The 27,893-nt window shown below is 39.9% G+C and overlaps 1 protein-coding gene across 1 annotated transcript in view; it reads left to right on the top strand.

The window, feature by feature from the left end:
- IGF2BP3 (insulin like growth factor 2 mRNA binding protein 3) overlaps positions 1–27,893 on the top strand; it is a 140,606-nt gene that overhangs the window by 85,618 nt on the left and 27,095 nt on the right. The window contains exons 4-6 of the mRNA XM_059074162.2: positions 17,045–17,096; positions 17,193–17,256; positions 27,110–27,391. Coding sequence (XP_058930145.1) covers positions 17,045–17,096; positions 17,193–17,256; positions 27,110–27,391 — 398 coding nt within the window. The remainder of the gene's footprint in view (positions 1–17,044; positions 17,097–17,192; positions 17,257–27,109; positions 27,392–27,893) is intronic.

Here is a 27,893-nt window from a genome sequence, read left to right as displayed (position 1 = left end):
TCCTTACTGCTTTCAATAATTTTTCTTTGTCTTTAATTTTTGCCAGTTTGATTACTGTGTGTCTCGGCATGTTTCTCCTTGGGTTTATCCTGTGTGGGACACTCTGCGCTTCCTGGACTTGGGTGGCTATTTCCTTTCCCACGTTAGGGAAGTTTTTGACTATAATCTCTTCGAATATTTTCTCGAGTCCTTTCTGTCTCTCTTCTCCTTCTGGGACCCCTATGATGCGAACATTGTTGTGCTTAATGATGTCCCAGAGGTGTCTTAAGCTGTCTTCATTTCTTTTCATTCTTTTTTCTTTATTCTGTTCTGCAGCAGTGAATTGCATCATTCTGTCTTCCAGGTCACTTATCTGTTCTTCTACCTCAGTTATTCTGCTATTGATTCCTTCTAGTGTATTTTTCATTTCAGTTATTGTATTGTTCATCTCTGTTTGTTTGTTCTATAATTCTTCCAGATCTTTTTAAAACATTTCTTGCATCTTCTCCATCTTTGCCTCCAATCTTTTTCCGAGGTCCTGTATCATCTTCACTATCATTAGTCTGAATTCTTTTTCTGGAAGGTTGCCTATCTCCACTTCATTTAGTTGTTTTTCTGGGGTTTTATCTTGTTCCTTCATCTGGTACATAGCCCTCTGCCTTTTCATCTTGTCTGTCTTTCTGTGAATGTGTTTTTTTTCCCACAGGCTGCAGTATTGTAGTTCTTCTTGCTTCTGCTGTCTGCCTTGTGGTGGATAAGGCTATCTAAGAAGCTTGTGCAAGTTTCCTGATGGGAGGGACTGGTGGTGGGTAGAGCTGGGTGTTGCTCTGGTGGGTGGGGCTCAGTAAAACTTTAATCTACTTGTCTGCTGATGGGTGGGGATCCCTCCTTGTTGGTTGTTTGGCCTGAGGGGACCCAACACTGGAGTCCACCTGGGCTCTTTGGTGGGGCTAATGGCGGACTCTGGGAGGGCTCATGCCTAGGAGTACTTCCCAGCACTTCTGCTGCCAGTGTCCTTGTTCTCACGGTGAAACATAGCCACCCCCGCCTCTGCAGGAGACCGTCCAACACTAGCAGGTAGGTCTGGTTCAGTCTGTATGGGGTCACTGCTCCTTCCCCTGGGTCCCGATGCACACACTACTTTGTGTGTGCCCTCCAAGAGTGGAGTCTCTGTTTCCCCCAGTCCTGTCGAAGTCCTGCAGTCAAGTCCTGCTAGCTTTCAAAGTCTGATTCCCTAGGAGTTCCTCTTCCTGTTGCCTGACCCCCAGGTTCGGAAGCCTGATGTGGGGCTCAGAACCTTCACTCCAGTGGGTGGACTTCTGTGGTATAAGTGTTCTCCAGTTTGTGAGTCACTCACCCAGCAGTTATGGGATTTGATTTTATTGTGATTGCACCCCACCTACAGTCTCATTGTGGCTTCTCCTTTGTCTTTGCATGTGGGGTATCTTTTTTGGTGAGTTCCAGTGTTTTCCTGTCGATAACTGTTCAACAGTTAGTTGTGATTCTGGTGTTGTCCTAAATCTTTTGAACATTTAAAAATTTGTTTTATCATTGAGTTTTGATATTTCTGATGTATATTCTGATAAAAGCTTTTTATCAGATATTTGCTTTGCTTCCAATCTCTAGTTTGTCTTCTTGTTTTTCTAAAGTATCTTTCAAAGACTGTTGGTAGTAATTCTTATTATTGTTTTGATTTGTATGAACTGTATGCTCATTCTTTAGTCATATTAGATCTTTTAACTTCAAACATGTTGCATATTTTTAAAGCTTTCTAAAGTGGATAATTGAATGCATATACAAATGTAAAGAGAATAGTATAATAAACTACCCCATGGACCCATCACCTAATTTCAACAATTATCAGTTTATGGCCAATCTCATTTCCTGCCCCCATCAGATAATTTTGAATAAATCTTAATAAATAATTTTACTGATAATTATTTCAGCATGTATTTCTAAAACATAAGGACTTAAAATCAATATCATCACACAGATTGTTATTATAAAATGTGAAGTGTGTTTAGATATTTTACTTGCCCCACATATTTAAAAAATAATTTGTTTGCATCAAGATCCAAATAGGTCCATACTTCACAGTTGGTTGATTTTTCTCTTAAGCCTCTTAATCTTTGGATACCCACTCCTTTTTCTTTCCTGTTTGCTTGCAATTTGTTGAAGAAACTGGATTTTTTGGTCCTGTCTTGTCTACATTAGCTGATTTCATCCTTGTTTGTACTTCTGTTTCTCAGTCCTCTAAATCCTGTGAATTGGTGATTAGATCTAGAGCAGTGATCTTAATCTTGGCTGCATGTTAGAATCAATTGGGGATTTTTATAAAACATGGTAATGTTCAGGCTATATTCCAGACTAATTAAATCAGATCTCCAGGGTATTAGGGCCCAGGCCACCAGTGTTTTAGGCTTCTCAGGTGATTCTGCTTTGCTGTCAATGTTGAGAACCACAAAAGGCTTGATCACATTCAGATTCCCTTTTTTATTCCTTCTCCTCCTCCTTTCTCTTTAAGGAAGAATACTTCATCAGTGGTAGTACAGACTTCTGTCAGGAAGCATATATTTGGTTTTCTCTTTCTGTGATATAGTAGCCATAGATTTTGAGAAATTCATTATTTCATGAAAGGAGGCAAAATGGTGATTTTCTGATTCTATTATTTTATTTATTAATTGAGCCACTTTTATAAAGAGAAACTTCTTCAGATGTACTATGTGGTTCAATTCTTACAAAAATGGCAAGGTAAATATTCAATTATAGCTATCAATATTTATCAGCTGTCAGCTCTCCAGTGGTAAGTGATACTTTTCTTTAAATACTTTGAGTTTATAACACTTTCTGTTTCAGTCCATTTTTTTGTTAGCTTTACTATGGTCAAATTGTTCCATTTTTAGCCAGTGGGAGCTCTTTCAAGTTGACTCCTCTGTCCTGGAGCCAACCTGGAAAATACACCTGTCATCTTTGGTAATAAAGCAAGGAAGTTGGCATATAAATGACACCATGAACTAAAAGTTTTTCTTATTTTTGTAAAGAAAATACATGCTTCTTATATAAAAAACCAAACAAAAAGTCAGAATTTCTATTGGCTAGGGGACTTATTTCAGAACTTTCTGAACATCCTTTAGTTTTTGGCTATACACGTGTGGTTTACACAGAAACAGCATATGACACAATCGGTGCTGTTTTGCAAGGTAGTTGTTAGTACCTACCAGGTATGCTATAGAGAACCATTTATGGCCATTCTTTTTTAATGTCTGTATAATTGGTAAAGACTTATTTCTCTTATCTTGTTTGTATAGATTGTTTCCAGTTTCTTATTCTTATAAATACCTCCCCCATTGTGCTAGTTTTGTTGAACTATAGTCCACATATCAAACAATTCATCTATTTGAAGTATACAAGTCAATGTTTTTTGGTATACTCAGATATGTACAACTATCACCACACTAATTTTAGAGTATTTTCATCACCCCCCAAAGAAATTCTGTATCCTTTAGCTATCACCCCCTGTGTTCCCTTCCCGTAATGTCTAAACTTTCTGTCTCTGTAGATCTGCCTATTCTGGACAGTTAATAAAATGTAATCATTGTAGTCTTTTTTTTTTTGCGGTATGCGGGCCTCTCACCACTGTGGCCTCTCCTGTTGCGGAGCACAGGCTCCGGACGCGCAGGCTCAGCGGCCATGGCTCACGGGCCCAGCCACTCTGCGGCATGTGGGATATTCCTGGACCGGGGCACGAACCCGTGTCTCCTGCATCAGCAGGTGGACTCTCAACCACTGCGCCACCAGGGAAGCCCCCTCGTTGTAGTCTTTGTGTCTGGTTTCTTTTAGTTAGCAAAATGTTTTCAAGGCTCCTTCAGGTTGTAGTATATACATCAATACTTCATTCCTTTTTATTGCTGAATAATATTCCATTGTATGGATATACCACATTTTTTTATTCATCCATCTGTTGATGGATATTTGGGATGAATAGCCAATTTTTTTGGCTGTTGTGAGTGTTACTGCTATGAATGTTTATGTACAGTTTTTTGGTGTGTGAACATATATTTTCATTTCTCTTGGGTATATACCTAGTAGTGGAATTGGTGAGACCGATGGTATCTCTGTTTAAGGTTTTGAGGAACTGCCAAACATTTTTCTAGAGTGGCTGTACCGTTTAACACTTATTGCCAGTAGCATGTGATACTTCTGGTTTCGCCACACCTTTTGTTGACACTTGTTATTATCTAACTTTTTGATTATAGCCATACTATAGTGGGTGTAAAGTGATATTTCATTGTAGTTTTGGTTTGCATTTCCCTGATGACTAATGATGGATGTCAAGCATCTTTGCATGTGCTTTTTGGCCATTTGTGTATCTTCTTTGGAGAAATGTCTATTCAGATCCTCTGCCAATTTTTAAATTGTGTTATTTGTCTTTATTATTATTATTATTTTTTCTTTTTGTGGTATGCGGGCCTCACTGTTGTGGCCTCTCCCGTTGCGGAGCACAGGCTCCGGACGCGCAGGCTCAGCGGCCATGGCTCACCGGCCCAGCCGCTCCGCGGCACGTGGGATCCTCCCAGACCGGGGCACGAACCCGTGTCCCCTGCATCGGCAGGCGGACTCCCAACCACTGCGCCACCAGGGAAGCCCTATTTGTCTTTATTATTATTATTTTTTTTTTTTTTTATTTTTTTTAAACATCTTTATTGGAGTATAATTGTTTTACAATAGTGTGTTAGTTTTCCCTCTACAACAAACTAAATCAGTTATACATACACACATGCTCCCACATCTCCTCCCTCTTGCATCACCCTCTCTCCCACCCTCTGTCTTTATTATTGAGTTTTAAGAGTTGGTTACATATTCTAGATACAAGTTCCTTATCAGATAATTGATTTGCATGGTAGCCTGCATGTAAACATGTCAATCCATCAGGTCACCTGTCCTAGTTTTTCTCCCAACTTCCATCAATTTTCATTGTATGTATGTAATAATTATTAAAGATTTATTTATCAAAATGGTCAGTGCACTTGGAGTGTTTTTGCACATGGCTTTGCTAATGGAAAATTAGTGAATTTGTTACAGGGTTCTGGTATTTTGATCTTTATTTTTTTTATTTTTTATTTTTGGTTGCATTGGGTCTTGGTTGCTGCACGCAGGCTCCCTCTAGTTGTGGTGAGTGGGGGCTACTCTTTGTTGTGGTGCACAGGTTTCTCATTGCGGTGGCTTCTCTTGTTGTGGAGCGCAGGCTTCAGTAGTTGTGGCTCGCGGGCTGTAGAGCGCAGGCTCAGCAGTTGTGGTGCATGGGCTTAGTTGCTCCATGGCATGTGGGATCTTCCCAGAGCAGGGCTCGAACCCATGTCCCCTGCATTGGCAGGCGGATTCTTAACCACTGCTCCACCAGGGAGCTCCCTTGATCTTTATATTTATCTGAAGTATCACTAACGAGTAGGGCCTTTTCATTTCACAGTAGAGGTTATAATAGAACAATTGTATAGAACGTGGTGGGAGGATAATTACTGAGATGACAGATGATGCACTGGTTGTGATATGAGTGAATTTGAATTTAAGCTAAACTTTTGGTCATGATTTAAATTCTGACAGATACAGTGCGTGATTTTTTGTTTTTAATTTTAGAAAAACTCGAAAAACTAAAAATTTTTTCTGTCTGTAGAGTATAAAAAATGAGAACATTTTTCTTAGAGCATAGTTGAAATACTGGGAAACTTAATCTTGGAAAAAATAAATCTGGTGAGATATAGTTTTATTTTACTCAGAAAGTCTTCCCTGTTCTTCGAAATTCAGAGAAGCAGCTTTTCTGTGAACCTGTCCTTGGTGTATTCAGAGATAATGACCTGGGTAGTGTCTATTATATACTGAAGTTTTAATGAATGGTACAAATATTATACCTTTGCCCAAGGATTGTTAAAATTGTTGAGAAGTACTGATACTTTGAATTGGACTTAAAAACTCAGCATCACTTCAGTGAGTATGAAGAACTTTGATATTTTCTCTACTTATATATTAGCATGTACAAGTAGAGAGTATAATGAATCCCCCTGTGCCTGTCCACCAGCTTCTACATTTATCGATTTTCTTCCCTTCATGTTGGTGTGAAGAGCTTTTGAAGAAGCATTTTCTGTTCGAGATGGTGGCCATCTGAGAAATGGATGGTGTGATGTAATGAGCACTGGCTTTAGAGTTGCGGTCGGTTCCAGATCCTGACTCCACATGTCCTTGCTCTCTGACTGGGCATGTGGCCTTTCCTCTTAGAATCTCAGTTTTTGCATCTTGAAAACAGGGTTATTATCTACTTTTGACAGTTGTCTGGATGATTAAATGTGCTAATGTTATGTGAAGAATTGAAAGAATATTTGAAGTTTAGTTATTGTGTGTACATAGAGCTGCCAGTGACATGGGTTCTCTGTTGCTGTGTTGGATTTCTAAAGTCTGTAATTGTGTGCTAAGTCCTAGTCAAGATAGAGCACTGAGGTAGAGTCTGATTCCAACATGGACAGATAAATGGCCTATTATAGTAAAGACAAGACCCAGAGTTAAGTACAAGGTGTTTACTGTGGAGGATGGGGAGTGTATTTGTTTCATGAAGCTGCTGTATTGAATTCCCACAAACTGGGAGGATTAAAACAACAGAAATGTGATCTCTCACAATTCTGGAGGGTAGCAGTCTGAAATCAAGGTGCTGGCAAGCCTCACTCCTAGCTCCTGGTGGTTGCCAGCAATCATGGGTATTCCGTGGCTTGTAGGTGCATCATTCCAGTCTCTACCTAGGTGGTCATGTGGTGCTCCCCCTGTGTGTCTGTGAGTCCAGTTTTTCCTCTTATTAAAAGGGTGCCAGGGCTTCCCTGGTGGCGCAGTGGTTGAGAGTCCACCTGCCGATGCAGGGGACACGGGTTCGTGCCCCGGTCCAGGAGGATCCCACATGCCGCGGAGCGGCTGGGCCCGTGAGCCATGGCCGCTGATCCTGCGCGTCCGGAGCCTGTGCTCGCAATGGGAGAGGCCACAACAGTGAGAGGCCCCGCGTACCGCGCAAAAAAAAAAAATTTAAAAAAGGGTGCCAGTCATTGGATTAGAGACCATTCACAGGTACTGGTGGACATGAATTTTTAAAGGACACTCTTCAACCCAGTACAGGGAGGTTAACCAAGACTGGGAGTGATCAGGGATTGTATTCTAGAGGATAACAAGAACGAAAATGCCATTTTAAAGATGGTTATTAAGGAATTAGTTGGGATTAGATGAGAGATGAGGTTGGAGAGCAGTACATGATAGTGTTTTGAACCATATTAAATTGCCTGGATTTTTTTCCCCTAAGAGACATGGGGAAGTTCAAGGGTTTTAAATTTTAAATTCACATAGTGTAGTGGCTATATTTGTTATATTCATTGCTGAGTATGAATTTTGAAATAGCTTTTCTGTATTCGAGGATATCACCAGGTTATGAATCTTGCAACCCATCTTAGAAATTGGTGCTCGAATTTTTAGCACCCCCTGATACTAGGATGTGGAGAGCTGACCATGGTTTTGCTTCTGAAATACACCCATGTAAGATTTCGATTCATTGAGCAATAACAGAGATGTGGAGTTGCCATGTGGACAGTAAGTACGTGGAGGTATGTTTTGAAGCGACCAAGTAGAAGCCACAGAGCATACAGTTTCCAAACCAAGTATGTGCTGGGAGTGGTGAGTTGTAGACAGGACTCTGGGAATCTCTGCAGTAGAAGGAAGCAGGGAGGAGTAGTTTGAAGATCAGAAAATTGAGGATCCCCTCCCCGCCTCCCTGCCCCGGACCCCCAAGATCTTTTAAAAACCCGAGGTAAACTTGGTTGGTGACTAAATAGAGCCTCTAAGAGGTGAGCTTGCTATTTTATAGACTTGATTTCCTGAAAAGTTTGCAGTTAGCTAAATTGTCTTCCTCTAAGTATAACTTCTCCTTGTTTATTGATGGACCTTTGCTACTCATTAAAACCTTTACAATTACTTGAGCATGTCTACTTCCGGTCCCAGTTTATCAGTAATAGGTGCTATTCCAAGTTGGTGCTCAGATCTTTTCTAAACAGCATGAAGCAGGATCATGTTACAGTCTGAGGCATGGGATCTGGATGAAAAGCTTGTGCAGTAGAATTTGGTGCCAAAAGCAATACTCAAGGGCTTAATTAGCAGTTTTTAAATATAGCAAATACATGGCTGGGCTCCAAGTAAAGCCTTGATTTTGAACACACCCTACCAGAGACTGAGAGCAATGCAGTGGGTGTGACGACACCCTGGTGGATCCTCCTGCCCCACCTGACCAATGCATTTCAGAATGCAGAAATGTCGAGGACATTTGTATGGGCTGCTTTTGTCACTAGTTTGACAACGCTCTGACGACTTGTCCACACCACTGTTCAAAAGCAACTAAACTTACGACATGCATGTCTGTCACAGGAAACACGGAGCAGTGGAGGGAAGGGATTCCACTTGACTTTTGTCCCCAGGCCATTCTCTTCTAGCACCCTGACCTTATCTTAGCACTATTGGTTCAGGGCTTCTATAGTAGGTTGGGGTGGTTAGAATCTTTCCTTCCTCTGCCCAGTCCCCAAATAATTCATGCGTTTGGCTTTGCCATTTGTTCAATTGAACCAAAAATATGTTCCATTTTAAAGATGGTTATTAAAGAATTAACCAGTTTTTGGTTTAATTGTTACTCCAGCACTGTCCAGTGAGAGCCTTAAGAACAGGAGAGGAGAACACTCATTTTGTTTTGTTTTGGCTGTACCATGCAGCGTGCGGGATCTTAGTTCCTCAACCAAGGATCAAACCCGTGCCCCCTGCAGTGGAAACGTGGAGTCTCAACCGCTGGACCGCCAGGGAATTCCCAACACTCATTTCTTGGCATTGCCTTTTTGGAAAACAATGTAAAGACCAAATTAATCCAATTTAATGATCTCATTTTTTTTTCCTGATTGCAAAATTACATGGTCATTGTAGAAAATTTAGAAAGTCACAAGGAAAGAAGAAAAAACCCTTCTCCCAATGGTTACACTGTAATGTTAGACTCTCAGTTCAGTCTAGTATGATAGGTGCTTTTCTACAAGGTTGGCTCATGTCTAAGTTTATATCCTGTTATGTCTTAACCATTTTCTTCTTTATTGGAAGTTTGAGCTATAATTGACATACCATAAAACTCACCTATTTGAAGCATACAATTCAATGTTTTTTAGTGTAATCACAAGGTTAGGAGTCACCACTAATTCTGGAACACTTTTATTATCCCAAAGAGTAAGCTCACAGCATTAACAGTCGCTGCCCTTCTTTCCTTCCACCCTCTTCCCAGCCGCTGGCAACCATTAATCTTCCTGTCCCTATGGTTTCAACTATTGTGGATATTTCATGTAAATGAAATTATACAATACGTGGCCTCTTTCACTTAGCATAATATTCTCAAGGTGGATCTACGTCGTAGTATGTACTTCATTTCTTTTTATGGCTTGATAATATTCCACGAGTATACCACGTATTGTTTACCCATTCATCAGTTCCAGATATTTTATTATAAGGCCCCATGGAGCCCAGTAGAATAACTGCTGCACATCTGAAGGACTAGTTCTTATGGGCAAATATTTTTATCAGTATTTACTTTGGAACCAACCCCTTTCTTTATTTTTCTTCTCCAGACGCTGTTGTCTTTTATTTTTAAATAATCTTTAATGGGGGCAGTGGAATGGTCTGCTACCGCTTTTGGAGGCCACTACAGTTTTGGGTATTTTTCACCTCATTTAGATAAGTCACTTCTTTTTTTAACCCCCACAGGAATTCTGAAAAGTTTTTTTTTACTCATCCCCATGAAATAAGAAAAAAAAAATGTTTTTTCTTTTTCTTAAACGTAAAATTCACTATGTACTGTATTCCTACAGGAGAGGCCTTCCATTTTGAACAGACACAATGGGAACCTAATTCTCTGCTTACGGTTTTACATTCTTGATGTTTGGAAAATTTTTCTACTGGCTAGTTTCTCGTTTCATATACCCCAAACCTGGTTTCTCCTCCACTTACTACATAGGTCTACGGAAGGGGGCTGTAGGTGCATTTGTGATCCACATGATCCACACCCTCTAGCCCTATACACTTTGGGTCAGATGTTTGGTGAGGTGGTAGGAGTTTTTCTGGAAGCTAGAAATTTTAATTTAACCATAAGCTCTATGATTGTGAATCTTAGGCTGTCCTGTTAGTCTCAAACTCAGTGTCTGTCCATGTCTGTCCAACCAGCTCCCTCGAACTGGATCCCTCAATTGCTTGCTTCTATTCCAGCAAACTCCATGCGGGGATATGTGACAGCAGTGAATTCCAGGTGGAAATAGACAGTGGTCTGTTGTGTTTATTTTAATCACCATATATATTCCTTTTGCAACTTTACCAAAAATTAACTGTATGATCTATTGCCAGGGTCCTTCCTAGGGCCTAGAGGGCGTTCATGCAACGAAGCACTTAAAAGCTTAAGGAAATTACTGGGAAATTGGACTTTTGATACTTATCTTAATGAAGATGGAGGCAGAGATTGAGGGAAAGAGAACATATGGGCAAATTTTTATTCCAGCGTGCTCTTTCTGCCTTGGGTTGAAAAAGATAGATAAGTCACTTCTTAATTAGTGCCTTTACCCAGAATTATGTTGGAATCATCCTCAGGCTTTTGAACTCTTGTCTTCCCACTTTCCTTTAGTAATTTGTAGCTGTTGGAAGTGGTAACCCCTGCCACATTTTATTTATCCACTTGGATTGCTTCTACCTTTTGGTGATTGTGAATAATGTTGCTATGAACATAGGTGTACAAATATCTCTGAGTCCCTGCTTGCAGTTCTTCTGGGTAGGTACCCAGAAGTGGAATTGTTGGATCATATGGTAATTCTATTTTTTATTATTATTTTTTGAGGAACTGCCATACTGTTTTCCATAGAGGCTGCACTATTTTACATTCCTCCCAGCAATGTATGAAAGTTCTAATTTTTCTACATCCTTGCCAAGACATTTTATTTTCATTGTTGTTTTTTTAATTATAGCCATTCTCGTGGGTATGAAGTAGTATCTTATTGTCATTTTGATTTGCATTTCCTTAATGACTTGTGGTTTTAAGCATCTTTTCTTTCTCTTTTTAAAAAATTTATTTATTTTTGGCTGCGTTGGGTCTTTGTTGCTGCGCATGGGCTTTCTCTAGTTGCGGCGAGCAGGGGCTACTCTTTAATGCCACGTGCGGGCTTCTCATGGCGGTGGCTTCTCGTTGCAGAGCGGGGCTATAGACGCGTGGGCTTCAGTAGTTGTGGCACACGGGATCAGTAGTTATGGCATGCAGGCTCTAGAGCGCAGGCTCAGTAGTTGTGGCGCACAGGCTTAGTTGCTCTGCGGCATGTGGGATCTTCCTGGACTAGGGCTCGAACCCATGTCCCCTGCATTGGCAGGCAGATTCTTAACCACTGCGCCACCAGGGAAGTCCCTAAGCGTTTTTTCATGTGACACACATAATTCTAAAAACATGTGGAGAAACCCACCACACTGACAGTGGTTTCTTTTAGCACATGGTGGAGTAACTGGTTGGGAAGTTATTACCTAGTCAAAAGCGACCCTAACTTTGTGTTATTTAGAGTGTTTTTTTTTTAAACCAGTATTTCTGTTAGTAAGATATAGAACAAGTTAATGCTGTTTAATATCTTCATCTGATTGAGGAACATAAAAATAAACTGTTGAGCACTTGGAACATGGGTGGGGAAGTTTATTGACCCTGGGAGTTGATAAAGTTCTTTGCCTACCAAAGGATGATTTTGATCTTGCAGCAAAGTAAGGGTTAAATTGCTTTCAGTCTGTACCATTATATTTATTCTAATTGTGTGGGGAAATGCGGTAGCTTACTTGACCAAGTGGTTAAGAGTGTGAGCTCCGGAATCTGACAGCTGGGGTTTAAATCATTTCTCCATCACTTAACTATCTATCCAAGTTGAAATACTGTTTAACTTCTCCATGTCATAACTTACCCATCTATAAAATAGGATGTTACTTCATGGGATTTGTGTGGATTAACTGAGTTAAAACAGATTAAACATTTGGGACAGTGCTGCTACTGGAAAGCATTCAAATGTTATCACTCATAATTTATTACTAAAAGAAGACCAGTGTTGTTGGAGAGGAGAGAGTGCCATTAGATGATGGGCAGGTCACAGGGGTCCTTCAGGGCACTCATTAGGGACTTTGCTTTTTTTTTTTTTGCCGCGCCATGTGGCATGTGGGCTCCTAGTTCCCCGACCAGGGATCGAACCTGCAGGGATCTTAACCACTGGACCACCAGGGAGGTCGTCTTTAGGGACTTTGGATCCTATCCCAAATACAAAGGAAAGTTCTTAGAGTTTAAAGTAGGGTATGAGTTGATTAGCTCAGCTTTTAAAAATCTGTCTAGCCCAATACTATCCAATAGAAGGCTAATTCAGGCTTTCTATTGGATAGTTTAAAATTTTTTAGAAGCCATGTTAAAAAAGAAAGAGAGAAAACAAGTGAAAATTAATTTTGATAATATTTTATTTAACGCAGTATATCTAAGATATTACAGTTTTAATGTGTGATCAATATTTTTAAAATTGAGATTTTATATTTTTTGTACTTAGTATTCAAAGTCTGCAGTTTGTTTTACACTTAAGCACATCTCACTTGTGGATTAGCCACATTTAAAGTGCGTAATAGCCACATGTAGCCAGTGGCTGTGACCCTGGATGATGCCGGTCTGTTATGAGAACAATTAGAAACAAAATGAATATGGGAGACAACTTAGGAGCATATTGCCGTAGTCCAGGAGAGTTGCTGGAGGCTTGGTCTAGGGTGGTGGCAGAAGAGAAAGCAGCTGGCAGGCCCAGAGCAATAGGTAGGAGGTAGCATATGTGGGTGGACTTTTATTGATGAGCTTGAGGGAGATGCAGGTGCAGTTAACAAGGTTGAATGCAATGTTCCTGGTGTACATAACTGTAGATGGTGTTGCCTCTTACAGTAAAACGCAGTAGCAGAGGAGAAAGGGACTCAGTATTGGGCTTGGGCACAGGTGTCAGGTCTCAAGCATTGCCTGAATAGGATCCCTCTGGTGTTCATCTTTCTCCGTGACTTTGAGGTCTGTGTGAGTGGATGGTAGCTTGGACTGTTCTCTCTCTTGGTCTCTCTGATCACATGACTTTATGGAATCCTAAATTATAGTCTCCTCCCCATGTTAGAGGATGTAACTTGTGAAAGTTGAGGATGACTAGAAAGTTGTGAGGTCTGGAAGGTCTGTGTGTTACACTGGAGGCTGAGATTCCCTGGGTGGTTTTTTTGTTTTTTTGTTTTTTGTTTTTGTTTTTTTTTGGCCGTGCTGTGCGGCTTGTGGGATTTTTGTTCCCCAACCAGGGATTGAATCTGGGCCCCGGCAGTGAAAGTGTGTAGTCCTAACCACTGGACTGCCAGGGAATTCCCTTCCTCTGGGTTTTATCGGTGGTGAAGATGATGTGCAACATGGCTTGTGAGGTTGTCAGGGATCTGGTCTGTGTATGTTGACCTTCTTGAGTTGAAAGTCCTTTTCAGAGGGAATGGTTTGAATGTTATCCAATTATAATGGTAACATTGTATAAAAATCTACATTAAGGTAGATATTTCTAAAAACTACCTTGTATTTGAAATTTGTACCATTATTTATTAGAAATGCTATTGGGATGTACAATATAGAATTGTTCTTTATTAATGTAGCTGGTCTTCTATAGATAGATGTAAAAGAACAAAGTTCCTGGGATGATTTTATGCATATCTGGCAACAACTGGTTCCTGTTTCTGTATAATGCGTTGAGCTGTATATGAGGAAAGCTCCCTTCATCTCCGATGGCTTTTCTCCTGCTCCTGCTGAAATGAGGGATAGGCAGAATGACTTCTTTCTTGTAACCCCTCCTCAAAGTCTGAGTCTGGTTTTGGTGTTCAGGAGATTATTGGCCTGTGTGTATGCGTGTGCGTGCGCGTGAGTGAAAGGTGTGTTGGGGCAAGAGAGTGTTAAATATCCTGCTTTTAATTTTACTGGTTTTTAGAATGCTTGTGACTTTTCACGTCTACATCTTTTTTATATGAATTTGTGATAAATTCCTACTTGTTTATGTCACTGTGGACTTTTAAATGAACCTGGAATTTGTTTCCTTTGCTCTTAGGACCAAAACTATTCTGTGGTTTCTTTTTAACCCCCCTCCCTTACCTTTTTTCGTTCCTCAGTGTTTGGCTCACAGGTCACTAAGACATGGTCCCTTCCCTTATGAAGTTTAGAAGCGAGTGCAGCCCTGTGTGGAGGAGCCACACTGAAGGGGGCGCCTGGACTGTAATGACAAGTACTGTCCCATCATCTTCTAAAACACACATGTCCAATCAGGAGGATTGGCGTCTGTGATCATACACATATAAATTATCTGGAGTATGGAAGCCAGTATAACTGTGAGGAATAAGTTACTTGTGACACACCTGACAAATAATCACATCACTGTGGTTAATAATCACTAGTCTAGTGGGAGAATAAAGATCAGTGAAGAGATTATAAAATGACATTGCTTTCATCTCGAGGATTAGGTCAGCTAAGGTGCTGTGGAAAAGGGGGTGCTAATTTACACACAATAAAATTACCATTTTTAGTGGATAGGACTGTAGTTTCTAATTTCTAGAGATTTTACACATGGGACAGTTGACAACCAATAGCATTTATTATTACTTAGAATGTTTAACTCTTACAAGCAGTTTTGTTTTGAACATACTAAACTTTATATATAATATACGCAGTGAAAAATTTGACGGACATTTCCTCAGTTTTTTTCAAGTTAAAAATTGACTTGTATTAATTGTGTCTGTGTGTATATATATATTCACATGTAAATATATGTGTCTATTTGTGTCTATACATATATCAAAGTATATATAATTCATACATCACTTTGCCAGTGGGCCTTCTGGAGGCATTAGTTTCATTAGCATTATTGTAGGTTTAGTCAACATTGTTGATAAATCATGGGTATTTAACTTTTGTACTTTCTCTGTAGTAGTAAAAGTTAATGTAGTGTAAGGTAAGCTACATGGAGACTACCGTATTTAGTGAACAAATTGCTTTTAGGAAGAATTAAGAATGTTTATTTAAATTAACATCTGTTAAATTGGCACTTACACGCTACTTCCTACACGCCTCCTCCACCACCTCTAGCTGCCTCCGTACCCCCGCCCCTCAAGGTACCCACATTTCATAAAGCTCTACTATTGGAGTGACTTTCATTTAAAAGCTAAATTTTAAATGGTAGAAGTACCTTTCCCGCTGCTTTAATTATTTAAGTTGGAATATGAATATCTTGTTAGAATTTTTAAATTTACACAGAAAACATTTATTGGTATTAAAAATTTTTTTTAGTTTTAAAAATATAAGCAGATTGCTGTTTAAATTTTTTTTAAGGCATTCCATGTTGCGTACTGTCTATTTGCATGGCATTGTGAAAGGTTTCCTATTTTTTGGCCTTTATAAATTAGGTCTCTTATCAACATTACATGCACAGCAGACTTACCTCTAAAACAGGTGAGCGCTGTTATAAAGAGTACTGTTCCTAATAAGCTATACTAGTATTTCCTCCTGAGAATGCTTCACTTCATTTATGAACTATTTGAATGTCTTTTTCTGCCTGTATATTTTAGGTGCTGGGGCTAGTACAGTGAACAAAAACTTCCTGTTCATGCTGAGCATGCATTCTAATGGCTGAGACAGACAAATGGAATTTTATGTAGTCAAGCGTTCTGAATTAAAAGTAAAAAATTAAGCTTTATGATTTAAGCAGTAGCTGTAATTTGAGACAAAGATCAGTGTGCTTCTAGACCTCACCCACAGGAAATTCCCTGTGTCAAAACTTACCTATGAAAATACGAACCATTCCATTCACAAATAGGTGTTAACCTTATTTAAAATGGAAAAAATAAATAAATAAAAAGTTCATCTCCAGACAAACCTTGCTGTAGATTTCAGTCTGGACTCAGCAGACAAAATAAAGGCCTGAAAGGTACCACATAAGATAAACATTGCTTTAGAAGAAATTGCTTAAATGTTAGTAGGAAATTACCATAAAAACTTATTTAGTGAGTTTCTTAATGGTTTACTGTGTCCTGGGGGCCAGAAAACATTCTCAAGGGACTGTCCTTCAAATTTGGCAATTAAATTGATGAGTAAATGGTTCACTATAAATTAATAGAAGTTTATTTTGTTTTACTTTTCAAGAAAAACCTGTTACAGTTCTTGGAAGCGAATGATAGTTGAATTTGGTTTATACGGATGAGATGTACACCTGCAGTTTATACTATAATAAAATTCAGTTGCTGTTTTAACAGCTTTTCATTAGAATAACATGCATGTGCAATAATGCAGCTACAGGAAAGATAGTTTCCAACTGTACTTTTTCCAACTCAGTGTAGGCTTAGAAGACTGACAGCACAGACTCACTTCTTTTTATACTTTCTACTGTCCCAAGAATTGATAAACCACTTAGATTAGTCTTTAGTTCAAGACTCCAGGCAGAATATCTTTATTCATTTTGCTAGCCTGCCTTGAGAGTAGTCTGTTCTGATACATCTGTTCCAGCTGTAAAAGGAAGTTCTTTGAAAAGGAATATCTTAAAGATAAAACTTAATGTGGGCCCTTGTCTTGTGACTTGCTATACAAGGAGGAAGTGTGATGATGTGTTGGTGGTGTGTGTATGAGAATTACATGCTTCTTTGTCCTCCAGCCTCAGGGACCAGCAGCTGTAGCTTTGAATATTTTGCTGAGCCCCTATACTTCTTGGTTAAATCAGCTTGAAGTCAGGGACCTCGGGAGAGGCAGAAGAGAAAAACCCACCGTATGCTCCCTATGGGGTCCTTCCCTCACTTCTGTAGGCCCAAACCCCAGTTATTTTGGGGGGGGGCGGGGGACTCATTTCCATCACAATTACTTTGTGATTTTAAAACCTATTCCTGCCCTTGTTAATAACGTGGGAAATTGAAAATTTGTAATTTTCTCTCCCCCTCCTGATAGGTGCTGGATAGTTTACTAGTCCAGTATGGAGTGGTGGAAAGCTGTGAGCAAGGTACATGTCTTCTCAATTGCATTCAAATTTGTAAAAGGAAGAAAGAAGAAAGAAAACTAACCTTTCTTTTCCTTTTCATTTTTTTTCTTCCTCTAGTGAACACTGACTCGGAAACTGCAGTCGTTAATGTAACCTATTCCAGTAAGGAGCAAGCTAGACAGTAAGCAGTTTGAAACTTTTAATCTCTGTGTAATAACTAGGGTAAATATAGTACTTATATTTTGGGCTGGTGGGTAGCAGACAGAAACTTTATTTTGCAAAGTGTGACCTTGCAATTCTTTTTAAGTTTGAATGTCTAATAAGAACCTACATTGGTTAAAGTTTTTGTTAGATTTTCAGTATATCTTTAATGCCAAGAATATAGTGATATAGTATGAAGCTGAATTGCATCCTGTTTGCAAAAAGCTCTGGGCCTGGGTATCACTGCTAAATTACATTAAAGACTTTTTTCCTCATTATTGGTTATGATAACATACATTGTGGCTGTTTTGCCCAAAGCTGGTAAGTTTATCATGTGTTAAACTAACAACAAGTGTTAAATGTTAAGTTTTCTTGTTCGCTGATTTTTCTGATTCCTGTTGTCATTTAGGAGTGTGCAGAAGTGGGATTAATGTAATTTGGTGGAAAAAAGTATATTCCGATGCAATAGGCAAAGTTTCACAGATCAAAAAAATCTTCCCTAGGAAAAGATAATTCTGTAGGCTTGGGAATAATCTAATGAACTGACTGACCACTAGAGAGAGGAAATGAGGATCCCAGAAATACTGCTCTTGACTGATCTGCTCAGAACACAGATGTGGAGGGATGGCGGCCAGGTGCCCAGCAGCGTGCTGAGTGTCAGCAGACCATGGAAATTTTGACCACCGCCAGCTGAAGTGCAGGCAGGAACAGACTGTCTGTGCTCTGTGTGGGAAAAGAAGGACCACGCTGGCTGACCCTGAGCCCTAAAGGGGAAAGGCGAAGCCAGCAGCAAGAGTGGGAATAGAGCCAGGTTACCAAAGGCGGTGCCCACGCGTGGAGGGACTATGAAAAGAAAAGGTAGGGGTGGGAAAGAGGTGGAAATTTGCATAACACAAGTGGAGCTTTATTTTTGTAATTGGTAATATTCACATGGTTCAGAATTTTAAAGGTCTAAAGATGTATGTAGTACAAATCTTCCTCCAGTGTTGTTGCCCACCTACCTTGTTCCCTTCCTTGAAGATTACCATAGGGGAGAACAGTACGTGTGTGTATTCTTCCTCCTCTCTACCCAGATGATACCGTAACACTTGAGGGTTTTATACATGTAAATATATCTCTTACAGTTGCATAGAATTCGATTGTATGGATATGGAATGACTTATTCCCAAATTAGATTTTTTTTTTTTTTTTTTTTTTTTTTGCAGTACGTGGGCCTCTCACTGCTGTGGCCTCTCCCGTTGCGGAGCACAGGCTCCGGACGCGCAGGCTCAGCGGCCATGGCTCACGGGTCCAGCCGCTCCGCGGCATGTGGGATCTTCCCGTACCGGGGCACGAACCCACGTCCCCTGCATCGGCAGGCGGACTCTCAACCACTGCGCCACCAGGGAAGCCCCCAAATTGGATTTTTAGTTCTCTTGCAGTTATGAACAATGATACACTGAGTCCCTTTTGCAGTCATTTTGCAAGTGTGTGAGTATAGCCATAGGTTGAATTCCTAGAAGTAGATTTGCTGAGTCAAGAAGGATGTGCATTTTAAAAATTTTGTTGGATATTGATGAGTTATCCTTCCTAAAGCTTGAACTAGTTTAAATTCCTGTCAGCACTGTGAGAGAGTCCATTGTCTCCTTAATTCTCCCTAACAGAGGGCTTTATCAAACTGCCTATCAAGTGGGTGAGAAGTAGTATCTAATTATGTTAATTTCACTTTTCTTTCTCAGGAGCAAGACTCGAGATTCACTTTTAGTTTAATATTTTAATATGAGACTCTTAGTATATTTTTTTTAATTGAAGTATAGTTGATTTACAATGTTGTACCACCTCTGCTGTACAGCAAAGTGAGTCAGTTTTACATATATCTACATTCTTTTTTTAATATTCTTTTCCATTATGGTTTATCCCAGGAGATTGGATATAGTTCCCTGTGCTGTACAGTAGGACCTTGTTGTTTATCCATTCTAAATGTAATAGATTGCATCTACCAACCCCAAATTCCCAGTCCATCCCTCTCCCTCCCCCCCACCCCCCTTGGCAACCACAAGTCTGATCTCCATGTCTGTGGAGGCTCTTAATATATCTTAAAATACTCATTTTTTCCTTCTGTTTGTATTGTTCATTTATTTTAAAAATGTTAACAGCTTATGTGAGGACGTTATAGAAGTTGTGGTATATGTTGTAAAACAAACTGATTTCTTACAAATTTTATTCTTCAATCATGATATAAGAGGAATATCAAGAAAATTTCATATTTTTTACCCGAAGTAGATTGGGGGTAAAAGTGAGCAGTGAGAACACAGGGGCTCCATTCATTTACATGTGTTAGTCTTTACAAAGACTGTAATAAATATTACTTGGTAGAGCCAACTCTCTGTTAGATGGGAGATAAGGGACAGCATGATAAACCCAAGGATATTTGGAGATTGTCAGAGGCCTGTCCCAGTTGTGTTATTTGACAGTTTATGTGAGGCTAGCTGGGTAGAGGGGAGGCGTCTAATTTAGCAGTTACACAGCTGTACGGGAGAGCGCATGTTGGAGACATACCCACATAGCTTTGCAGACGTTTGGGGTGAGCCTTCCTGGGGACTGACTGACATTTAGCACCCACAATCCCCTGTAAAAATTCCGAAGCATTAAGAGTACAGGCATGGGAAGTGTAGACTGCTAGCCAAGGCAGAATGACTGCTGAAGGTACTCTCAGCATGACAGCAAGCTGAATGTGGAGACATTTTAATTCTAAAAGCACTTCGTAGTGATTGTTAGAGATGTCAGGATCCTGTTGATCACAAGGAGGGACGAAAAGGCTGTTAGGAGTTTGTAGTTTAGGCAGTTATGTAATCTAAACAAATAAATTGGGCATTTCAGTGAATGAAAAATCATCATGTCCTTCATTCTAGTAGTCAACCCATTAACATTTATTGGGTACCAATTATGGACCAAAAGTTGCTGATGAATAAAGGCAAAGTCTCTGTCCTCAAGGATGTGCCTTCCAGTGCTGGAAAAGTATTCGGAGAGGGATTACCTAATTTAATTCCTGTCCAAGTTGAGTTTCCTTCTAGGAATACTGGGTTTTCTCCCTCTCAAGAATTCCAAAGATCAAAGAGAATTAGAAAATAAGTGAGTATTCAGAGAAAGTTAATAGGTTTAAAGAACGGACAAATCAATTTTGTGTACAATGTTATGAAAACTATTAGTTTTCTAGTAAGTTTTTTAAAAAGATGTGAAGTGCGTTATCATTCTTTGAGGAGAATTAATTTTATTTGAGAGGCATTCAGTGTAGTGGAGAAAGCATGGGCCCTGAAGTCAAGCAGCCCTGACTGTAATCTTGACCTCTCTGAGCTTCAGTTTTTTAGCTACAAAATGAGGGCTGACAAGAAACTAATATTTTCATGCATATGTGCTCATATTTATAGACAGTGGTCTTATCAAATATAAATTTGATAATTTACAGTAAATAATAATTTACTGTAAATAATTCTTGTTCATCCCATTGCTTCTGGGCACCTAAAGAACAGCTAGATTTGGCTTGAGCCTGGCGAAGGCTGGTCCGTCCAGGCCTTGCTCTGCTGAACCCTGAGAGCCTGTTCTCTGAGCTCCATCCAGCAAGACTGTTGCCTAAACCAACCTGGCATGATTTCTTCTTGCCTTTTCCATTGCAGCCATCCAAAGCTCACTTCTTTAGGTGTTAATGGCTGAGGTGACATTCTCAGCTGACTTCTTTTTTTCCATGGCATCTGTTACGTGGGCATCTCTGTAACTGAGATGTGCTTGTGCAGGAGTGAGTAGAGCGTGGAGATTAAGAGGATACATTCCAGAGTCCAAGTCCATGGGATGGACTTCCTGTGCCACTTCTCTAGCTGTGACTCTGGTCAAGTTAAACTATCTTAATTCAGCCCTATGTGTAAAATGGGAAGGTGGTAAGAGTTCCTAAGTTAGCACCTATTACACATTTTCCTAACATTTTTCACTGCTGTTGATAACACCCCGTTATTGTACAGGATACTTCATTTCAGATAATGACTGGTCACTGACCCTCAGGAGTTAGGGACCAAGTTCAAAAGCCTCTTTTTAAGCTCTGTGAATGACACTTTTAAGAGGATTCTTCAATAAGGCTATGTCTCTAAGAATTTAACATGGAAATTCCTGCCACCTTGTGGCTAAGAAAAAATCAAAGGTTAACAGTGCCAATATTACTAGGAAATTCATGCATTTGCTTTAACCTCAAGCCTCAAATTACTAATTTCCTAAAATAATACATGAGTAAAAATAATGAAAACTTAAAAAATAAATTATTAAAACCAGGAGTATGGGGCTTCCCTGGTGGTGCACTGGTTAAGAATCCACCTGCCAATACAGGGGACACGGGTTCGAGCCCTGGTCTGGGAAGATCCCACATGCTGCAGAGCAGCTAAGCCCTTGTGCCACAACTACTGAGCCTACGCTCTAGAGCCCGCGAGCCACAACTACTGAAGCCCGCACGCCTAGAGCCATTGCTTTACAACAAGAGAGACCACCACGATGAGAAGCCCATGCACCACAACGAAGAGTAGCCCCTGCTTGCTGCAACTAGAGAAAGCCCGCACAGCAACGAAGACCCAACGCAGCCAAAAATAAATAAATAAATTTTAAAAAAATAAATAAAAAATATGAATTTTTAAAAAAGATCAAAGCATTTTATTAAAAAACAAAACAACAGGAGTATGTATTTAGTGTTTCTTGTTCCTGGAAGCAAGAGAGACTTAGGTCTCTGGAATACCTATTCCTTCCATCTTCCTGGGATGCTCAGATAACAAAGACAGTATTCATTGGAAGATTTGTAATGGGTGACAAAGAAATAACCCTTCAGCATTTGTAGGTATTTAGTTCTCTTTTTTTAGGGTTCCTATTTCTTTTCTTTTTTTGTAGTTGGGACTGTTTATTATCTGAGGAGCTTTTTCTAAAGATAAATTTGGCATTTTATTTTATTATTTTTTAAAATTGAAGTGTAGTTGATTTAACAACGTTGTGTTAATTTCTGCTATATAGCAAAGTGACTCAGTTTTATATATATATATATATATTTATATATATATATATATTCTTTTCCATTATGGTTTATCCCAGGACATTGAATATAGTTCCCTGTGCTATACAGTAGGACCTTGTTGTCCAGGGGGTTCTTATTTCTGGTGTGTGGTTTTTTTTGTTGGGGAATAGGAATATAGTTTATATATTGAAGCTATTATTGCATATCTTTTCATATCAGTTTGAAGATTTGTACTGGGTACACACAGAAGTGTTTGAAACAACTTGGCTGATGGCTAAAGGGAGGATATTTACCCTTAAGCTTTGAAAATTATGTAAATAGAAGATTTATTCTGGAAAAAAAAATAGAGCAGGTGGTGAGACAAAGAAATTGTTGCCCTTTTTGCCATTCAGAGATAAACACTGGGAAATTTGCCATCAAGTTTATTAGACTTTGTCCACGCGTTACAACTTTTAAAATGCTAAAGATCATTCTGTAGAGTTGTGCAGGTTGTCTCTGCATTAACTGTATTTATACTTATACTATTAGTAATCTCTATCTGGTATTTCATCTCTAGCACAGTCTATGTAGCTAAGTCCTCTACTGGGCATCTAGGTTGTTTGCAGGTTTTTTTGCCTTTAGAACTAGTTTAGTAATGAAGTCTTTTGTAGGTAAATATATGGGCTTTGTCCATAATTGTTTCCTTAAGATGCATCCCTGCAGTGGTATTATCAGGCTTTTGGTAATTATTGCTGAATTGTATGTCTCAGCCTCTTATTCTTGGTACATGGAGAAAATGGAATGGTATGACTTTTCAATAATGGCTAAGCCTCATTTTGTTAGGATCTATGAGATACCCAGCAGTGAGGTCTAGGAATAAGAAAAACATTTTAGACTTGGAATTTAGAGTTGAAAGGGACCATAAATCTAGGCTAATGCCAAACAACAAAACGATTTTTCCAGGGTTCCCTGGCTACTTAGTCTTCAAGCTGGGCTAGAATTTGGGTCTCTTTTTCACTGCTCAGCTCTGTATGTGTGTACCATTGGATAAATTTAACTTCTCTGGGTCTCAGTTCTTCTTACTCTCTTATCCTTGAGATAAACTACTTATTTTTTCTCTCAAGGCCCTTTCAGTCCTACACTGTGATCTATCCCAGTAAACTTAGCAATGCAATTAAGAGCTACCAGCTAGCAAAACTACTCACCATCTTCTGAATGACTCTTAAAATTGCATCAGAGTGGAGATGAGAAATGATGAGAAACAGCATCCTGAGTAATACACATGTGGGATAAACATCCTTGAGTTCTGTTGAGCTGAACTCATATGTTTTGAGTAATTATGATGATAATTATTGATCACACGTCTTGCATGTACAGTAGGGTTGGTGAAAATACTATTAAGTTTTCCCCTGAACTCAGCAGACCACCAAATGGTATAGCTGAATATTAAGCTTTGTGCATAGAAAGGTTATAGTGGTTGACTTAAAATTCAGAAACTTGGAATCTTTAGTCATGAGAAAGTCATTGCTTGCAGTTAAGTTACTCCTGTACCTTCAGCTAGCTGTGTCCAACTTAGGAGCACTGTAGGTTGCGGGGTTGGGAACCCTGCTTTCTTGGCGGTTAGTGGGATATACACAGTGCGTGCTGTCTGCTCTGTGACAGGAGCAGCCTGAGTTTAGAGCCTTTGGGACCCAGACTGCACCCTGGGTCCTGGAACACTGTGCTATCTGACCTCCCAAGTGAGAGAATCTTTTCTTTTCCCCTCCAAGAAATCTTTTTCAAGCAGCACAGTGAAGTTTGGAATTACAGTTTATGCCAATTTGAGAGAGTTGTTTCTTGGGACACACATGACCTTATCTGGATAGCCCCAGAATACATAAAAGGATCTGGTGACTTACATGTTTATCTCTGTTTATTCCCATGGAGAAAGATGTCTGTCTGCCTGCCTCTCTCACTCAAGAAAGAAGCTAATTGCTTTTTTTGGTAACATTACTGACTTAATTCCAGAATCAAACTTTACTTACCCTCTTCTGAAGCTGGCAGTACTCAATTTTATAGTGGGAAAGGATGTTACTACGGACTGTATTGCCTTTTATGCCTGTAGGTATAGTTGATTCCTACATTGGGCTTGGCTTTCTTTATGTCTGTTTCTTCTGGGCTTTTAAAAGGTTTAAAGTTGCTTTGATGGGGAATTCCTTGTTGTTCCAGTGGTTAGGACTGTGTGCTTTCACTGCTGAGGGCACTGGGTTGATCCCTGGCTGGGGAACGAAGATGCCACAAGTGGCCCAGAGTGGGGGGTAAAAAAAAAAGGTTACTTTGAATGAATATCTAATTGGTTGAAACTTCTGTAATTCCACCTTCCTGTAATAAATATACATCATTGATATTAATAAAATCTCTCAGCTGTTGTCTTCCTTTAGAAATAGCCAAAATATTTTAGAGCCCTTAATCGACATATTCCTTAAGAAAAAAGGTGAGAGGGAAGAAGCAAGGAAAAATGTGTTAACTTAAGGTTCTTGTATCAGGGCATTGGTAAAACAGGTTTTGCTGTGTGCTTGCTATCACCTGTGAAGCTTATGAAAAGAATGCCATCTTTAGCTACTTTTTAAAAATTGAAGTATAGTTGATTTACAATGTTGTGTTAACTTCTGTGTAGCAAAGTGATTCCCTTATATATACATTAGAAAAGAATGCCCTCTGATAGAAAAATCACATGGAAATATCCCAAGATGTATTGTATTTGGGAAAAAAGCAAGTCACAAGACTATGTATATCATGATCTCAGTTACGCTTTTAAAGAGGGTACTGAACACGTACACACCTTTGTGAACATATGGAAAGAACTGGTCTGTTTGCAGAAGTTATCACAGTTAACAGTTACTCTGGGAAGGGTCTTGGAGGGTTGGTGATAGTGACAGAAATTTGATACTTTGTTTTCCTGTATGATTGGGATCTTTTCTAATAAGAGTTCATTCGTGTGCAAGGCACTGTAGGACAGTGATGGAACAGGGGATTGGAGTGAGAAAGGGCAGAATTCTGGGTCCTAAGAACATTGGTATGCCTTATCTGGTTGCTTGGGTCTGCCATGCAGTTTCATGGTTTTGGTACCCTTTTTGGTTCTGGGACTATCTCCCCCCACCACCCTTTCCATCCAAGTCAAAAATGGAAAGATCTCCAGATAAGGAAAGCAGTATGTGAACCAGAAATGATCATTCTGAGCAACTAGACAGAGAGCATTTCATGCCTGTATTTCTGTCCCTGCCTGGATTGAACTCAGGGCCCACTGGAGCACCATCTGAGCAAAGAATCTGAGTAAACCTAGAGAAAGTATGAGGCCTTTTTTAAAAAAAAATTTTGTTGTGCACTGGGAGTGTGTAGTATTAGGATTATGTCTGTGTATGCTTTTGAAACCTTGGTGATACCGCCTGTCAACTTTTTATTGAGTTTTTCACTTTTAGAATATGTAGGTAAGCTAGAACACAACAGTTTGGATGACTGTTATAAATAAGGTAAGTAAAATATGCCAGACATGAGAGATTACATGTCTACTCATATATATTTATGTAGAAATTTAAACAGGCAAAATTAATCTATGGTGTGAGAAGCTAAGGGGAGGGGCAGTTACTGGAAGGAGGTACTGGTTGGTGGGGCTTCTGGGACACTGGTGTGTCTTAGTTCTGCATCTGGATGTGCATGTTCACCTTGTGAAAATTCATTGAGATGTATGCTTAAGATTGGGTACTTTTCCATAATGTTCAAAAATGAAAAAAAAAAAAAAAAAAAGTAAAGTTCTTCTCAAAATAGATGAATAGGTGCATGGATGGATGGTTAGATAGGTAAGGTAGAAGACAGCTTCATTGGCTTTTTTTGGCTCACTTCTGCCCCAGATCAATCATAAACTCCACAAGGGCAGGGACTGCTTACTCCCTTGGGGACTCATAATATGTATTGAGAATTTATAGTGATTGATTAACCTGAGTATTAAATCCTACCCATCTCCGTTGAGTAGCTTAGAGCTTTTTGTCCTTTGATTCTTTTTTTCTTTTTCTTTTTTAAAAAAAGATATTTATGTATTTATTTGGCTGCACTGGGTCTTAGTTGCAGCATGTGGGATCTAGTTCCCTGATCAGGAATCAAACCTGGGCTCCCTGCATTGGGAGCTTGGAGTCTTAATCACTGGACCACCAGGGAAGTATCCCTGTCCTTTGATTCTTAAAATATTTTAAATATTTGTATTTAAGAGGTTGAAGTAAGGGAGGTGTATATTTGTTGCATCCTTTCCATTCTGATTTGGAAAAACTGGCCAGGATGAGGACTGCCCACTCCTCTCCTGCTGTGCGGGTGCTCAGAGGCTGTTACTGACCTTACGGGCAATAGCTTAGTCAAGAGTGGGGTTTTTCTTTTTTGTTTGTTTGTTGGTTTTGGGGGTTTTTTTTGGCTGCACCATGCGGCTTGGGGTATCTTAGTTCCCCAACCAGGGATTGAACTCCGGCTCTCAGCAGTGAGAGCTCCAAGTCCTAACCACTGGAACACCAGGGAATTCCCTAGTCAGGGTTTGACAAAGTGGTTTTTTTTTTTTTTTTGCTTTATTGGTAGATGGCAAATATGTTCCCTTTGGAAACTTGTTGGTCTTTCCTGTGTGTCCTTCAAAGGAAAAGTGCAGGTCGGCGGGGGAAGTGTTCTGTGTGTTCTGGGTTTGCTCCTTCTTCAGTGGCTTTATTCAGAAGTTTTAGAGCCAGTAATCCTGAGTGGATTAGGTGGGTATTGCTTTGTTGAAAGGTTTGTTTTATAGCTCGGTTTCTCTTCCCACCCCCTGCTCCTTGTCAACTTTCAGAGCTTTAGACAAACTGAATGGATTCCAGCTGGAGAACTTCACGCTGAAAGTGGCCTACATCCCTGACGAAATGGCTGCCCAGCAGAACCCCTCACAGCAGCCCCGAGGTCGCCGTGGGTTTGGGCAGAGGGGCTCATCGCGGCAGGGGTCTCCAGGATCCATGTCCAAGCAGAAACCGTGCGACTTGCCTCTACGTCTGCTGGTTCCCACCCAATTCGTTGGAGCCATTATAGGAAAAGAAGGTGCTACCATTCGGAACATTACGAAACAGACCCAGTCTAAGTGAGTATTCCCGAGTGTGTGGGGGGCCTTCATGCTTTCCCCTTTGGATCTTAATAACAGAGTGGGTTGTCTTGGTACTTTGTGTCCTTCTGAACATGGTAATGATCCCTTCTTTTATGGTACTTGGGAATCCGGAAAATCTTTGTGATTTGATATCCTTTTTATTTTTAATAAATAAGTAAAATAAATGTATTTGTTTATTTATTTATGGCTGCGGTGGGCTGCACGTGGGCTTTAGTTGCATTGAGCGGGAGCTACTCTTCGTTGCGGTTCGCAGGCTTCTCATTGCAGTGGCTTCTCTTGGTGTGGAGCGCGGGCTTCAGTAGTTGTGGCTCGAGCGCGGGCTTCAGTAGTTGTGGCGCACGGGCTTAGTCGCTCTGCGGCATGTGGGATCTTCCCGGACCAGGGCTCAAACCCGTGTCCCCTGCATTGGCAGGCGGACTCTCAACCACTGCGCCACCAGGGAATTCCCGTGATTTGATATCTTAGTGTTCATTTCATA

This window comes from Kogia breviceps, chromosome 9 (genome assembly GCF_026419965.1).
Source record: "Kogia breviceps isolate mKogBre1 chromosome 9, mKogBre1 haplotype 1, whole genome shotgun sequence".
NCBI lineage: Eukaryota > Metazoa > Chordata > Mammalia > Artiodactyla > Physeteridae > Kogia > Kogia breviceps.
Note: the sequence above shows the minus strand (reverse complement) of the source record. Positions and strands in the feature narration are given on the sequence as shown.